General features: G+C 44.1%; 1 protein-coding gene across 3 annotated transcripts in view; it reads left to right on the forward strand.

The window, feature by feature from the left end:
• Positions 1-5,692: 5,692 nt before the first annotated feature.
• Positions 5,693-16,108, forward strand: part of LOC147010193 (CUGBP Elav-like family member 2) — a 45,723-nt gene continuing 35,307 nt past the window's right edge. Inside the window, exons 1-10 of one of the 3 annotated variants that reach the window (XM_085862387.1) lie at positions 5,693-5,822; positions 9,450-9,509; positions 9,854-10,068; positions 10,189-10,271; positions 10,436-10,484; positions 10,572-10,703; positions 10,810-10,889; positions 10,976-11,704; positions 12,042-12,087; positions 12,358-12,471. In XM_085862387.1, coding sequence (XP_085718513.1) covers positions 9,469-9,509; positions 9,854-10,068; positions 10,189-10,271; positions 10,436-10,484; positions 10,572-10,703; positions 10,810-10,889; positions 10,976-11,704; positions 12,042-12,087; positions 12,358-12,471 — 1,489 coding nt within the window. In that variant the 5' untranslated portion in view covers positions 5,693-5,822; positions 9,450-9,468. Of the gene's footprint in view, positions 5,823-5,853; positions 5,878-9,449; positions 9,510-9,853; positions 10,069-10,188; positions 10,272-10,435; positions 10,485-10,571; positions 10,704-10,809; positions 10,890-10,975; positions 11,705-12,041; positions 12,088-12,357; positions 12,472-16,108 lie in introns of those variants that run through there. The other 2 variants (XM_085862388.1, XM_085862389.1) reach the window with 2 other exon arrangements.

The raw sequence follows: 16,108 nt of genomic DNA on the forward strand, positions 1-16,108 counted from the left end.
AGCCAGGAAAGGACACAAAGCATCGAGAGCTAAATTGCAATTTTGCCAAGAAGAAGTTAAATATTTGGGACATATTCTGAAGGGAGACACAAGACGCATCTCCCCTGAACGTATAGCGGCAATATTAAACCTGCCCAAGCCAACTACTGCTAAACAGATGAGGTCTTTCCTCGGAGTGACCGGCTATTGCAGACAGTGGATACCAGATTATGCGGCCTTAGTGCGCCCCCTGGTGGACATTGGTTCGGCAAACGCGCCCAGCCCACTTGCATGGACACAAAATGCAGACAAGGCTTTTGTAACGTTAAAACAGGCTCTTTCTTCGGCTCCCGCTCTGGGTTTACCAAACTATGAAAAACCTTTCCATTTGTATGCATGTGAGAGACAGGGATTCGCACAATCTGTGCTGACACAGAAGCACGGGAATAAATTACGGCCTGTTGCATATTATAGTACTAAATTGGATCCGGTAGCGCAAGGATTCCCCCCTTGTCTCAAGGCAGTAGCAGCCGCTTCGCTCGCGGTGCAGGCGACCGAAGCGCTCGTCGTGGGAAACACTTTGATTCTCCTGGTACCGCATGCAGTGACAGCTGTATTGTTAAAAACGAAAACACAACATTTGTCGGCTTCAAGAGCAACAACATACGAACTCTCACTCACAGCACCCACGAACATTACGATTAGGAGATGCGCACCGCTGAATCCTGCTAGTTTGTTGCCAGGAGTACAAGATGGTGATCCTCACAATTGTGAAGAGATAATCGCCCACACGTGTCAACCCCGTCCTGACTTGAAAGACACACCAATCCAAAATTCTGAATTGGTTCTATATGTCGACGGCTCATCATCGCGTGCACCTGATGGATGTTTATTAACAGGCTACGCCGTTTGCTCTGATCACGAAGTAATCGAAAGCGGGAGATTGGCTGAGAGCTGTTCCGCGCAGCAGGCAGAACTGTTCGCCCTCACTCGTGCATGCCATTTAGCCAAAGGCCAAATAGTGACAATCTACACTGACTCCGGCTATGCCTTTGGTGCTGTACACGAATTCGGAGCACTCTGGCGCGAAAGGGGTTTTATAACGTCATCAGGTACACAAGTAAGGAATGGAACATGGATTGCGAATCTACTGGAAGCAATACTTCTGCCTCACCAAATTGCAGTGGTAAAATGTGACGCCCACACTGGGAGATCTGATGACGTCTCACGGGGAAATGCCAGGGCAGATGCAGCTGCAAAATCTGCTGCCCACACCAGAGCTCTTTTAATATCACAATGTGTATTGAGACAAGAGGCAACACCGACCATTGACGATATAAACACTTTGCAGACAGCTGTCAGTGCTAAAGAACGAGATTTGTGGATACTGGCTGGATGTGAATTCGATAATGAATCCAAATTATGGAGATCATCTGATGGTCGTGTGGTGGCACCAAGAGCTCTATTACCTTGGCTCGCCCGATTGGCACATGGGGCCGGGCATACTAGCAAAGGCGGCATGAGTGCTTTAATTGGGAGACAGTGGTTCGCCCCGGGGTTTAGTCCAATTGCAGAACAGTATTGTAAGACATGTCATATTTGCCAAAAACATAACCCAGCAAGGGGGTGGAGATGGCCCCAGGGGGTCATCCAATTCCATTCGGACCTTTTGTTCATATCCAGATGGATTTTGTCCAGTTACCAAAATGCTGCGGTTTTGAATTTGCGTTAGTCATCGTCGATTTGTTCACCAAATGGGTTGAGGCTTACCCTTGTCGGAAAGCAGATGCCATTACTGTGGTTAAACTGTTGATGAAGGATTTCATCTGTAGGTTTGGAATACCTTGTAGGATCTCCAGTGACCAAGGTACTCATTTCACAGCCGAAGTGGTGAAAGAATTATGTCGCGTATTGCAAATAAAGCAACATTTCGACTGCCCGCATCGTCCGCAATCTGCGGGGGCAGTAGAGAGGCAAAATGGATTCCTGAAGAATAAACTGGCCAAGATTTGTGAACAAACTGGATTAAAATGGCCAGATGCTCTGCCAATTGCTCTCATGACTATGAGATCTACCGCAAATCGAAACACTGGCTTATCTCCACATGAGATTCTGATGGGAAGACCAATGAGATTACCGAACTCACCTCCTTTGACTATAAAAGACATGAACGTGCAGCAAATGGACGACACGTTGCTTACGTTCTGTGTCTCTCTGAATCATGCTGTAAGAACTTTTTATGCACAGGTTAAACAAGCTCTGCCAGAACCAGCCACATCTGATCATCACAACTTCAAACCCGGAGACTTTGTTTACGTGAAAATTTACAAACGGAAGAACTCTCTTCAGGCACGTTGGTGTGGGCCATTTCAAATACTGCTAACTACCCATACAGCTGTGAAGTGTAAAGGAAGAGCAACATGGATCCATGCCACACACTGCAAACTGGCACACGGCAGAAAAGAACCCGAGGAGAACATTGCTTCCTGATAACTTTAATGATTCTTTCCATTGCAGGATTATTTGTACTACTAAATGCAAGTTGTACAATGTGTACTTGGCCTGTTAATCCGATAAGTACTGTCTGTGATCAACATTATTTGCATGTTCTTTGGAGATGGGCCTATCAGACTACCCACCAAACTAAGCCTAGGGCATTCAGAGACCGAAGAAGCTTAACGAGCAAAGTGGGTTCACCACATGGAATAAACACTTATCTGGCTCTTTCTCGTAAACACGCGAAAGCTTTTAATAAAACCAATTGCTGGGTTTGTACTAAGATACCTCATTCAGCAGTTACTGGGATACCGCTTCTGGCTATACCATTCAATCTGAGTGAATGGTGTGGGTACTGGGCAAAGGAAAGAAACTGGGATAAACAAGATAATAACCTTGACGACCACATCGTTACCAATGGAAATGGAAATTGCCTCCGACAACGAAATTTCAGTAACTGGTTTTGGCCAAATTTTAATTTAAGTAAAATGCCTCCACATTTTATGGTTGAACGGGAAACAGAAAAACCCGAACTATGCTTGGTACAAGAGGCATGGGGAGAAAGAAGATTAGGGAATTCTGAATGCAGTCATTATGTTTATGAAAATCACACGATGGGACCACAAGTCGCTTTAAATAATACCTATTTCGTGTGTGGAAATCGAGCATACCCATGGCTTCCAGTTAATTGGAGTGGATCCTGTTTCTTGTCATTCATTTTGCCACATATGCGCCTGTTATCTAAGTCACCTTTTGAGCATTTGAAACGGGGTAAACGGGGTTTCACGTCAACTGAACTGTTCTTCATGATTTTAATCCCTCACTACGGTGTTGGACAAACGTCTGTGGGATTGGCAGAGTTAGCTGCTTCGCTTGAATTATTGGCAAATAAAACTGCTCTCGGCATGGTTGATATCAACTCGGAGGTCGTCGCCCTACGTGCAGTTTCAATGCAAAACCGAGTTGCGCTCGACCTCATTCTCGCAGCTCAAGGAGGAACGTGTGCTGTAATTAACTCTGAGTGTTGTACTTATATCCCTGATAACTCGGAGAAAATCACGAACATAGCTGACAAGATTAAGCAAGAAGGAGCCAAGTATCACAATTATTTTACGAAAGATGGGCTTTATTCCTGGTTTGAAGGGATTTTTGGAGGTTGGGGAACTACCCTATTGCATTGGATTTCCGTTGGGTTATTGTGGATCATCATTGTAGTGGTGCTTGTTAGATGTGCAACAATTACAATGCCGGCATTGATTGTTTCTTGTCTAAAGAGGAATACTGCTAAAAAGGTGATGGTGGCCCAAGCACCACCCTCATACCCTGGTTTTGACACTGAGTCCTACGACTCTTTTGAGATAGAACCTGAACTTGGAAATCCATAAGTAGCGCAAATGAATGTGTTCAATATTCACGGGAATTGTCAATCCACTCTTGCTCATCTGCTTTGTTCCCGAAATAGGTTGTCGAAAATCAGCTGTGCAGCCCAACGGGTAGCCTTATCTTCAATCGGCCTAGGGGCCTACCGGAACCTCAACCAGGTCCGAAGCTGTACAACCACATGAAGCCACCTGGCTTGCGGGACAGGAAAGGCTAAGGGACTGAGCTCTACGATGGGGAAAAGGGGGATGTGACTACCCAAGAAAATGGGCACACTCAAACGCAAGAGAGAATGCATTTCCAAGTGAAGAGAAAATATATATCGTTAAACTTAACTAGTGTTGCCTTATTAGGCAACAAGGAGGGAGTGTTGGCGAAATTATTACTCTCTAGACAAGAAACCTTTGCCTCAGTCTGAGTAGGTCAAAGTGTTTGTGTTTTTCCTCTACTGTTCTACTATTTAGTTGTTAAGGCCTACCACCTACTTATAATCTTGTCTTTCTTTGACACTTTGGACATTGCTTGGGTTTCTGAAAGTACAAGGTGACCGGGCTGATAAGCTGTGCATTCTGTTTTTGCGATCAAAGGCCTCTCTGCTTATAAAATGGAATGGATATATGGGGAGGGGGAGAATGATCAGGGAGAGAGCAAATAAATGGTACAGAAGAAAGAACTCCTTGTGGACATTGATTATTACTGGACTTCTGTGGTTTATTTTATCCCGATACATGCAACACTGAGTCGGCTAGACGTTGAATCCTCGAGGAGGTCAAGATCCCTCAACAATCAAGAATCCTTTCGATCACGACGCGGTTCGAGGATAGAAATCCACGTCATTAATCACTTTAATCACTCAAGACTTTAATCACTAACCATTAATCACTCAAGACCCTCGGATCTTCAGCTAGCCACGTAACCGTTAAGCACTCAAGACCCTCGGATCTTCAGCTACCCATCTAACCATTAATCACTCAAGACCCTCGGATCTTCAGCTACCCACCTAACCTTTAAGCACTCAAGACCCTCGGATCTTCAGCTCCCCACCTAACTTTTAAGCACTCAAGACCCTCGCATCTTCAGCTACCCACCTAACCATTAATCACTCAAGACCCTCGGATATTCAGCTACCCACCTAACCTTTAAGCACTCAAGACCCTCGGATCTTCAGCTCGCCACCTAACTTTTAAGCACTCAAGACCCTCGCATCTTCAGCTACCCACCTAACCATTAATCACTCAAGACCCTCGGATATTCAGCTACCCACCTAACCTTTAAGCACTCAAGACCCTCGGATCTTCAGCTCCCCACCTAACCGTGAAGCACTCAAGACCCTCGGATCTTCAGCTACCCACCTAACCATTAATCACTCAAGACCCTCGGATATTCAGCGAGCTACGTTACCGTTAAGCACTCAAGACCCTCGGATCTTCAGCTCCCCACCTCACCGTTAAGCCAATACCAGGCTTCCGTTTTGTAGCTCACCGTAGGTATTACTTTTGAACACCCTCTCCCGTATGATGTAATGATATTGGTGGAGGATGTCATTGTAATTCATTACTTTTTTTTGTCGTCTCCCAGAACTGATTGAAACCATAATGTATAAAACGTGAGGCTCCGCGATTATCACTCGGGGGTGTATATAACAACACCAGACTGTACTTTTTCCAATTCTCGTTACTGACTTTCTTTCTTCCCCGACTTAAAATTATTTCGATTCAGGAAGGACAAAACATTAAAGTAAACGACAGATACTTTCATGTTACGATTGTTTATTATTTTTTTTAAATAAAAAATCGATTCGGTGGAAGACAGTTTAAATGAATGAGTGAAGAAGAAGAGGAAGAGGATTCTTACGCACAGAGGAAAAAAAAAAAAAAAACCAGTGTCCTCGTGATCGCTTCCGATAGGTTTCCTCAGCTCGTTCCGCACAGACCAAAGTTGTGTTTTTTGGATTAATCTCTGGCAAGGTGTGGTAGTTTTATGCGGCTCGGTGTCACTAAGGTGCCCAGTTTATAACATCAGGTGCTTATTGGATGTTTTGATGTCCGCAGAAGGCTTGAACGTCGCGTTGGCCTGTTTGGAATGACTCGGGCCTAGTCTCGACTAGCGAGAACCTTTTTTTTTTTTTAACCCGATCAATGTTTTACTGATATTTAAATATGATTCTTTGGTGATGCGATACTTACTTTTAGCTAAAATGAATATTTATGATGTTTATGTTAAAAAAAAAATTATATGATGGAGCTTAATACGAACATCCGGTTTAGTGCTGATCACACGTCGGATTCTGCCGCGCCATGGTTTACGTAACGGTGAAGGAGGCGATTTAATAATAATAGTCTCTCTGTAATTCCAGCAATCTCTGTGTGTGTGTGACCGCTGTTTCTCGACAACCGCTGGTCCGATCTAATTGAAACTTGCCAGGTATATTGCTGGGGACCTGAGTACGTGCCTTTTCAAGGTTTGATATTAATCGGACAAGTGGTTCCCAAGTTATGGCCATTTATTTACCAAACCAATGACAAGACGTGTTGCTGCGTGGGCGTGGCCGATGGGGAAGGGAAGCTCAGCCACGTTTGCCATTGCAGGTTACAACGTACGGGCTTCCGGAGAGTGATGACTTCGTGTATTCTAATAATTTCTCGATTTCTTATGCGCATTTATAGATAAACACAATGCCCCAAGTTATGATCGTTTTCATATTAGACGGTGCATAAATTTCGGTAACATCAGAGTGAGCTGGTGTGCTCCGAACCAGGAAGTAAATTTTTTTTCTCTCTCTTCTCTTCTCTTTTTGTTTTTCCTTGCGACGACATTGCGAAAAGGCAAAATACGTTGGTGCTAATTGAATATTTGGGCATAAAAACTAAATTGCGAATAATATGCGAACTTCCGGGCCACGCACGTACGGGCACGCGAGACCGAAGAAACGGTCTGTGTGGTTGTTGTTTCTTGCTCGCGGTTTGAATATTTAAAAAAAAATTTTTTTTTTTTTTTTGCGGGCACGTACTAGTATATATAATTCCAGCAATCTCTGTGTGTGTGTGTCTGTCTGCGACCGCTGTTTCTCGACAACCGCTGGTCCGATCTAATTGAAACTTGCCAGGTATATTCCTGGGACCCTGAGTATGTGCCTTTTCAAGGTTTGGTATTAATTGGACAAGTGGTTCCCAAGTTATGGCCATTTATTTACCAACCAATGACAGGACACGGTGCTATGACGTCACAATTCTTTTTTTTTTGGACGTACGGCCACGCGAGAGCAAAGGAACGACCTGTGTGGTTGTTTCTGGCACGCAGTTTGAAAGTTTTTTTTTTCCCCCACGTATGGGCATGTACTAGTAATAATAATAATAATATCTGGTGTTGTTCAGGAGACCCATTAATCCGATTAATTTAATTCGAACACCCTCCTCAACTTGGTCTAAACATGTTAATGTTGCAATGCGTGGGATGAGGTTGCATCATCCTTCTTACCTTGGATTGGTTAGTGATGTGACGAGCTGTTAGTGATGTGAGGTGTGTTTCCCCGTGACCTCTGTGACGTGTGAATGTCATGGCTGGAAGATCAACCTCGAACGGACACCGTGTTCTCTTTGTGCCAGACATCAGTTCATTGTACTGTTTGATTCGAAAGGAAGTTTACAAACGTACATGTCTCTTCTCCCAGATCACCAACTGGTTGTCAATCGTTAAAAACGCTCTTTTTTTTTTAAACTTTGATCAATGTAAGATCGACTGGTGGAAGAGCAAGATTAATGCATTGGGTGGAGTGTTCTCCTAAAGATTGATGCCAGAGGACAGGCAGGTCAGGTACAGCACAAACATAAAGTTAACCAAACTGAAAAGCTTGGGTGGTTCGTAGGAAGAAAGATTACTTTCTGATATATGAGGTCACCCACACTTGGTGGTGGAGGACTCCGTGAGACTGCTGGTGTGCTGCCACTTTAAACTAATATTGGGATTATGCATGGAGATAATTTCACAGGTGGTGAAAGGGGATTCAGGTGGAGGTGAACAGAAAGCCTATCTTTCACAAAGTTTATGTTGGGGGGTGGGCACTGATTGAACTCGAACTTTGAACGTCCTTGTACTAAGGACGAGCCGGTAGCTGAAGAGAAATGGGATAAAAAGACCGAGCAGCCAACAAACTGCAATGAAGGAGGAGCAGGTCACGAACAGAAAAGCCATAAGTAATCCTATTATGTGCCTGGTGTTGGCCGAATGGTTAAGATGGCTGGCTTAAAATCTTAGGATCTGGGGTTTAAGAACCTGTCGTGCCGTTGACTCAGCCCGTCATCCTTCCGTGGTCATCAAAATGATTACTACCTTTTTGGAAACGGGGGCACGACTTCAGCGGCACAGCTGCACTCCCAGGAATGATGCAACCAGCACCCACAGGATCCAGCCATCTTTCGCGACCACACTCTTGTGCAGAGCGTTGGTGCTGCCAAAGCAGTCTCCTTGGCTATCGGGTACCATCCTGGACGGGTCACCACTCCGACACAGTATACCAGCAAGCTGGCACTCATTTTGCCGACCTCAGAAGGATGACAGGCCGTGTCAATCCCACCTGGTATTAATTCAGCAGCCGAGTGGGATTTGAATTCAGGATCTAAGGATCCCAAGCCCACCACCCTAACCATTAAGCCAACACCAGGCATACCCACAGGATGCATACCAAATAATATTAATAATCCAATCATGTGCCAGTTCCTTCGCAATTGATTCTTAGTACATTCACCTGATTCTCTATAATTTTGCATTTCTTTGTAATATGTAATTTGTAATAATGGCCAAGTAACTCGTTTCGTTAAATCGTTGGGTGGGACTCACCACATTTTACTTTGACAGTGAATGATACGGTACCGTAGCGTCGTGTCTTCGCATCCAACCACACACCCCAGAATTATTTAACCAATTATTATTCATAATAACCGTGTGTTCACATCGGTTTGCCCTTTTCACATCACCATTACTCTTCATGGTGTGTTTGAGACGAAACGTTGACAAATCCCCTCTCATTTCAATCAGGTCCTAAAAGAGAAACAGTTCTTGCATCAAAAACTCAAAATAACGACCTCTGGTTGATAATTGTTCATGGTTTCTTTAAGTTCGAGTTTGGCCTGGTCGTGTTCCCATCTGATCCCCTGGCTCATGATGTAGAGGAACCCAGGTTCAAATTGCACGTACCTTGTGTGTTTGTTCTTCATGTAAAAGTATAAAAGTACCCGAATGACTTTGTAATTTCAGTAGAAATACATCAATGTCTACTAATGTCCTTGTCTTATGTGTGCTTTAAGTACAAGCTCCACTACGAGCTTTAGATCGATGTCTTGATAGACGTCTCCAGTACATTTCCCAGGAATCTTTTCACGACCTTTTCGGTCACCACGACCTTTTTGTGTCCTTGTTTCTCTGTGAAGCGACACTACCTGTCCATTACACCTGATATCAATTTGTATTTTCGATTCAATATGATGAACGGTTTTGAGGAAGTTCTTATCAATATTATTAACGGAAGTTAAGAGTATAGCTGCTTTGGGTTGTTTGTTGTATTTCAGTTTTTTTCCCCCTCCTCAATCTGTTGCCAGTTATCGAAGCAACTTGAAGATGGCAACTACCTTTGCGCCAGCTGTGGCGGATGGTGAAATGTAAGCAAGATGTTAGTCTTTCTTGGCTCCTTGGTGACCGGCGGCCTTCTTGGATCATGAATAGCCCACCCTCCTTCTCTGATCCATTATCGCCCAATATTATTCTTGGCTCCAAATTGGCCAGGGCTTGGTGCCGGCCGACCCAATGGCACAGCCTCTGTTTCTATATCTCATCATCTGCTGCCATCAGTGTGTGCTCTTCCCCCCCCCCCCCAACTGTCCATTTTCAGCACGTCTCCCCTCTGCCAGCCTTTGACCTTCCTCTATTTTTTTATTTCTTTATTATATTTCTGTCTTTATTCATCTTTCATGTCTTTCACTCACCACCCCCACCCCAACCTCAGGATGTCCTTGGGTGCTGTGAGCAATGATGGATCGGTATCACATGAGTCCGTTGAAGGATCACGTCAACCAGACACAGACACAATCAGTATGTTCGTGGGGCAAATTCCCCGTGCTTGGACAGAGAAAGAGCTGCATGAGCTTTTTACTATCTTTGGAGAGGTGTTTGAGATCAACATTGTGAAGGACTGGACCCAGAAGCCTCCAGTGAGCCGTGGTTCGTATGACGTTATTTTGTTTTTGTTGAGTGATTGTATGCAGTGCTTTTTCAACAATATAGCAGATGATGGTAACACTTGGTGTGAGCTTTGATCTTTTACCCTTCACTGCCCTGTAGGCTGCTGCTTTGTCACGTTCTTCACACGCAAGGCTGCCATGGATGCACAGAATGCGCTCCACAACATTCGTATACTGACTGGGGTATGGTAGGGCAAGCGAGAGGGTCACGCTAGCTCTTTTATGATTTCTTGTTCTTTTGGTTTTGTCGTGCGCTCTGTCAACCTGCCGAATGGCTGTTTCACCGATTTGTTTTCGTCATCCGTGCTGTGCATGTATTCACCTGCCACGCCATTTCCTGTCCTCAGATGCATCACCCGATTCAAATGAAGCCGGCAGATAATGAGCGCAGTGCTGGTAGGCATCTTTTATCTCTCTTTGCCAGTTTCCTCTAAATCAACGTCTATAATTACCATTAATCCCCCCTTTGTTGATAATGCACAGTGGAGGAACGCAAGCTGTTTGTTGGTATGCTGTCGAAGAAGCTGAATGATTGCGATGTTCGAAACCTGTTCTTACCTTTCGGTAATGTCGAACACTGTAAGATTCTCCGAGGGCCCGACGGGGAGAGCAAAGGTACTGGGTTGTAGGATTTTGCCGGTGCATCCTTTTTACGGTTGTGAACTTTGCTCATATTCTGGTCATAATTACGTGGGATGATGATTTTTTTTTGTCTTTTCAGCATGTGCGTTCTTGACGTTCAGCAGCAAAGCTTCAGCAAATAAGGCTATCAAGAAGATGCACAGGTCACAAACGATGGAGGTGAGACGTGTGCAAATTGATTTTGGTGAACGATGGCCTTCAGGTGTCTTTGATACGTCCCTTGATATCCTTGTCTCGTTCTGCAGAGTTGCTCTGGTCCTTTGGTCGTGAAATTTGCGGACACAACCAAAGAGAAAGAGCACAGGCGTTTACAACAAAGGGTTTCTACATTGCAACAGGATTTCTGCGTTATGGGTGGTGGGATGGGTGGAGGGATGAGTGGTGGGATGGGTGGAGGGGTGGGTGGTGCGATGGGTGGAGGGGTGGGTGGTGCGATGGGTGGAGGGATGGGTGGTGCGATGGGTGGTGCGATGGGTGGAGGGATGGGTGGTGCGATGGGTGGTGCGATGGGTGGTGCGATGGGTGGAGGGATGGGTTTGGTGATGGGTGGAGGGATGGGTGGTGCGATGGGTGGAGGGATGGGTGGTGCGGTGGGTGGAGGGGTGGGTGGAGGGATTGGTGGTCCGATGGGTGGAGGGATTGGTGGTCCGATTGGTGGAGGGATTGGTGGTCCGATGGGTGGAGGGATTGGTGGCCCGATGGGTGGAGGGATTGGTGGTCCGATGGGTGGGGGGATTGGTGGTTCGATGGGTGGGGGGATTGGTGGTCCGATGGGTGGAGGGATTGGTGGTTCGATGGGTGGAGGGATTGGTGGTCCGATGGGTGGAGGGATTGGTGGTCCGATGGGTGGAGGGATGGGTGGTCCGATGGGTGGAGGGATAGGTGGTGGCCTCCCCGGATCAGGACCAGGCCCCAATCTTCCCTTGCCAGGTGGACTCGTGGGCTTGCAATCACTCGGCCAGCAATACTTGACTGTGAGTATATGCTGGTGACATTTCTATCTTTCATTGTCCATTTTTTAAACTCTCTTGGTTGATTCAAGGCCCAGACAGTGCAGTTGAAATTCACTCCTCAACCTAATACCCACTGTGGGGTAGAATGTTGGGATTTTGATTATTTTTGTGGCAAATCGATATCTCGTTCAACATGTGGTCATGTTCATCTTTAGATCCATTGCCGTGAGTATCGTCTTGGCCAACCTGAGACAACGTGCTTTTTAGTGGTGTTGCATGCTTAGTTTCTGTTTTTAAATGTTCCCTACCATATTTATTTCACTGCTAATATCACTACACTTTCTGTGTTGTGTTGTAGCTGCTGCAACAGGCACTGACCAATACAAACACCCCGCAAGGATCAGGTACGTTTCTCCTGTCCCTCCAAAGATATCGAGTGATTCCTTTAATGTATTTGTGAACATAGTCATGCATAGTTTCTCACTAGTTCCTGTTTTATTAATTGGGTTTCGTCAGACAATATGCAACATGTTTTTTTTTTAATTTAAATTATTTATTAAAGGTTTAATTTATTTTTCTTTCTACACATGCACATGGGCACACCACACACACACCACACACACACCTTATCTTTTACCCTTTTGTTCATTTGTTTTGTACTTGAATATTTTTAGCCTTGAATGCTGTACAACTCCAAGCCATCGCCACACTTGCAGCCGCAGCCACCATGACGCAAGGATCTTCAGGCACTACCCCACCAGGGCAGATGGGACCTGGAGGAGCGATAGGTCAGCAACACATCCATATTTCACCTCATTCTATCCTTCACTTATTTTGTCTTTATAGTCCATGAGCCAGACCGAATTTCATTACCAAAAAGGGGAACAGACCCCACCATGATTTTTGGTTAGCTTGATACCTCAAGTGTCTGAAATCAGTTGATGGACTTGCAAGGAAGGGAGCTTAATGACCTTTTGGCGGCCATGTTTAAAAATGCCCTCCGTTATTTCATCTAAATGGAGGAAATTGGAAAAATACCCACAACTCACCTCCAGAATGTCCTGTGGACATGCGGTTTGGCTTAGAATGATTGTAAGAACATTCTACATCTGCCAATATATAGTTTTGGAAAGTTATTTGCTATGGTATGTTCCAAAATTCGAAATTTCTTCCAAAAAAGTGGTATTTTTAGGTTTTTTTTTGCTATATGTTATCAGAAGTTTTCTGCCAATTCATGTTCAAATATGTCTAAGCTCATTTTTTACCTTGGTCACTGAGAGTGGTTCATAAGGCATTCAAAGAAATTCAAATATCAAGTTATCTGAACTTCACAGGATTCTATAGATACGTTTTCGTACATGATCTATTTGTCAGTTTTCGGCCTTTTTTGGGGTACCCGATCTCAAAAACCTTCCACACTATGCCACCAATGGGGTTTCAAAATATCTAATAGGCATTTTTTATAACTGAAATAAGATTTTACATATGCTCATTATATACTAGACCCTCTGCTGAGTACCGGTCAGTATACATTTCCCATGTATTAGTTCACCAACTGGGGCCCTATCCCCAGCCCTATCATGGGAAGGGACACAAAGCCCATCTATGACAGATTGTGATTAATGCGAACAATACCCTGAATGTCTATTCATCTATCTATAGCCCCAAAATGTACAGGGTACAAATCAGGAGTTGACCGGTACTCAGCAGAGGGACCAGTAGTTTGCTATTGTTGTAGTTGTTTTCAAAATCAACAACATTTGTATGTCTTACCAGTTACTATTAGTGGTTTTCACAAAACTTGTATTAAAAAGTAATTCACCAAATATTGCCCATATTTTTGGTGGTGAAGGCCCATATGGTGTCCAAGGTCTCCGAGAAATTATTGATATGTCCGCCAAAAAAGCGTTGAATCAAGTTCCTTTGGGTATATCTGACTCTGTACATGTACCCTAACTGGAGGGTACCGCGAGAGCCGGTTTGGTTGATCCAGCAACTTCTGGCTATTTTCATGCTTAGGTGATCCAGTAAAGCAGTCTGTGTTCAAACTGCATCCCAATACCCTGCCGAATTAAACTTTTACTGACAAATGAATGATCATTTCATGTAATTGCTAATTAATATCCAGATGTTGTTTGACCAACCAAACTGGTTCTCACGGTACCCCACAGAAAGTTCCTGGCAAGGTTTTCCCGACGTCTTGACTTTAGCACTCGTCCACAAATTAAAATACACTTTCTCAATATGTACTCAACCACTTTAAAATGTATCTAATTTAGTCTTCCTCGTCACTGTCGCTATCATCCATGTCTTGCAATTAGTCTTCATCCTCTGTCTCATCATGCATATTGGCACAGTTTTGTAGTCTGCACTCTGGTGTGCAGCTGAAACCATTCACTACACGGGGGCAGTCATCATTGCAACTTCTTGGGCACTTGCATGACATTAGTGCCAGAACAGCCTCTGGGGCTGGGGCTATTATAAGCCAATATATTTCCAAGTTTCCCTTTACCATTATCCAACCTCATGTGTGAACAGGAATGACCAAGTCGGTTCAGTGTCCTAATGAGTTCCACATTGCCAGTTAAAGTCTTGATGGCCCAGGGAAGAAGAATATGCTTTGGAGTCAGAACCTAAGCATTTGTGACCGCACTAACGATGTCCTGCGCAAGTTAAAATGACAGTCGGTGGACTCTATTAGACGTAACAGACAGTTGACCACTGAGGAGGATATCTAGGAACTGGGTAAGACAGTGTGGAAGGTCAATACACTTTTCGGTCAAATCCTGTGGGTTTGGTGGCCATGCCTGCTCTTTGATATCATCTTTAATTCTACCTCTTAAGATTACGGCTACTTGTACAATCAATTGTTCACATTCCTGGCTGTGTGTATATATATATATATATATATATATATATATATATATATATATATATATATATATATATATATATATGTGTCAAGTTTGTCCTTCGTGTTTATAAAATCACATGCAATGGTATCAGCTGCAAGGTTATCTGGTCTAACATAAGGCCCGGTCACACCTTGACGTTTTAGCCAACGTATGCCGATTTTTGAATTTTTTTTCTAAAACGCTGGCACACGTTGAATACGTTATGGGTAAGTTTTGATAACATTGAGAGCACGCTGGCATACGTCGTAGTACGTTGCCATACGTCGTTGTACGTTGGCTTTAAACGTTGTACTTTTCGGTTGTCCTCAAATTTTTTCATGCTTGAAATTTCACGACGTATGCCGGCGTATGACTCACACGTTCCGCTACGCTGGCCACAAGTTGTAGGCACGGTCTGCGATCGTTGACAGACGTCAACACATGCTACTTGTAAGTTAATCATAAGTTGAGACACGCCGAGGTAATGTTTAGAGTACCCGAAACTTATTTCCTACCTATGATTAACGTGTTGTTGGCACGTTACGCGATCGTTGCCACACGTCGACAGACATTACTTTTAAGTTACTCATAGGCTGAAAGACGTCGGTATAATGGATCGTCCTTGCGTCAGCGTCCACGGCCACGGCCAGGACACTTATTTGCAGCATTCTTCAAACTTTTCTTCGGCATGACGAGGATGTTCACACTTCGATGTCGAGCTTGGCTATGATTCCAATTGTCCATCGGCAGCGTCTATTTAAAATAGTCGAGTTTGAGCGTTTTAACACGTTCAGAAGAAACGCTTCAAATTTCCAAACCCCAGCGTCAAAAACAAAAAAACAAAAAAAAAAACAAAGGCGAGTGACAGCAATTTAAATCGTTCATTGTAAACAATGAAACTAGCTGAGTGGTACCGTTTAAAAGTCGTTGAGTGTAAAAAAATCCAATTGTTGAGCGCAAGCGTCTACTTTCAATAGTGGAGATGCAGCCATTTAAATCGTTGAGTGGCAGCCTATGAACCTACCCGTGGACACGCGGACGCAAGGACGATCCATCATAACCCACACCCTTCCCCTCACACTCACCTACTACTGCCAACATGAACAAACTACTACTACTACTACTAATACTAATACTAATACTAATACTGATACTGATACTGTTACTGCTGACATGGACATCGACTTAAAAAGGACTCGAAAACACTGTTGGGTTCCCCTTTTATAAGCACCATTTTTATATACCAATTCCCAAAACCGCTGGGAACACGTCTTTATATGGCAGTTGTAACCTAGAAACACATTCATTTTTTTTTTTGTCGACCGGAAGACGTCATTGGAATACGTCTACATACGTCGATGTGTGTTGGGACTACGTAAAGAATTGGTTCAAAGCACGTCAAACATAAGTTAGAAATAAGTTTCGCGTAAAAAAGACATTACCGCGACGTGTTTCGACTTATGAGGAGCTTATAAGTAGCCTTTGTGGACATGTGTAAGCGTCCGCATATCGTGTGTAAAACTTATCCTCA

The sequence above is a fragment of the Eptatretus burgeri genome, chromosome 17 (assembly GCF_056783735.1).
Source record: "Eptatretus burgeri isolate ZD-2024b chromosome 17, Ebu_testis_v1, whole genome shotgun sequence".
Classification (NCBI taxonomy): Eukaryota; Metazoa; Chordata; class Myxini; order Myxiniformes; family Myxinidae; genus Eptatretus; species Eptatretus burgeri.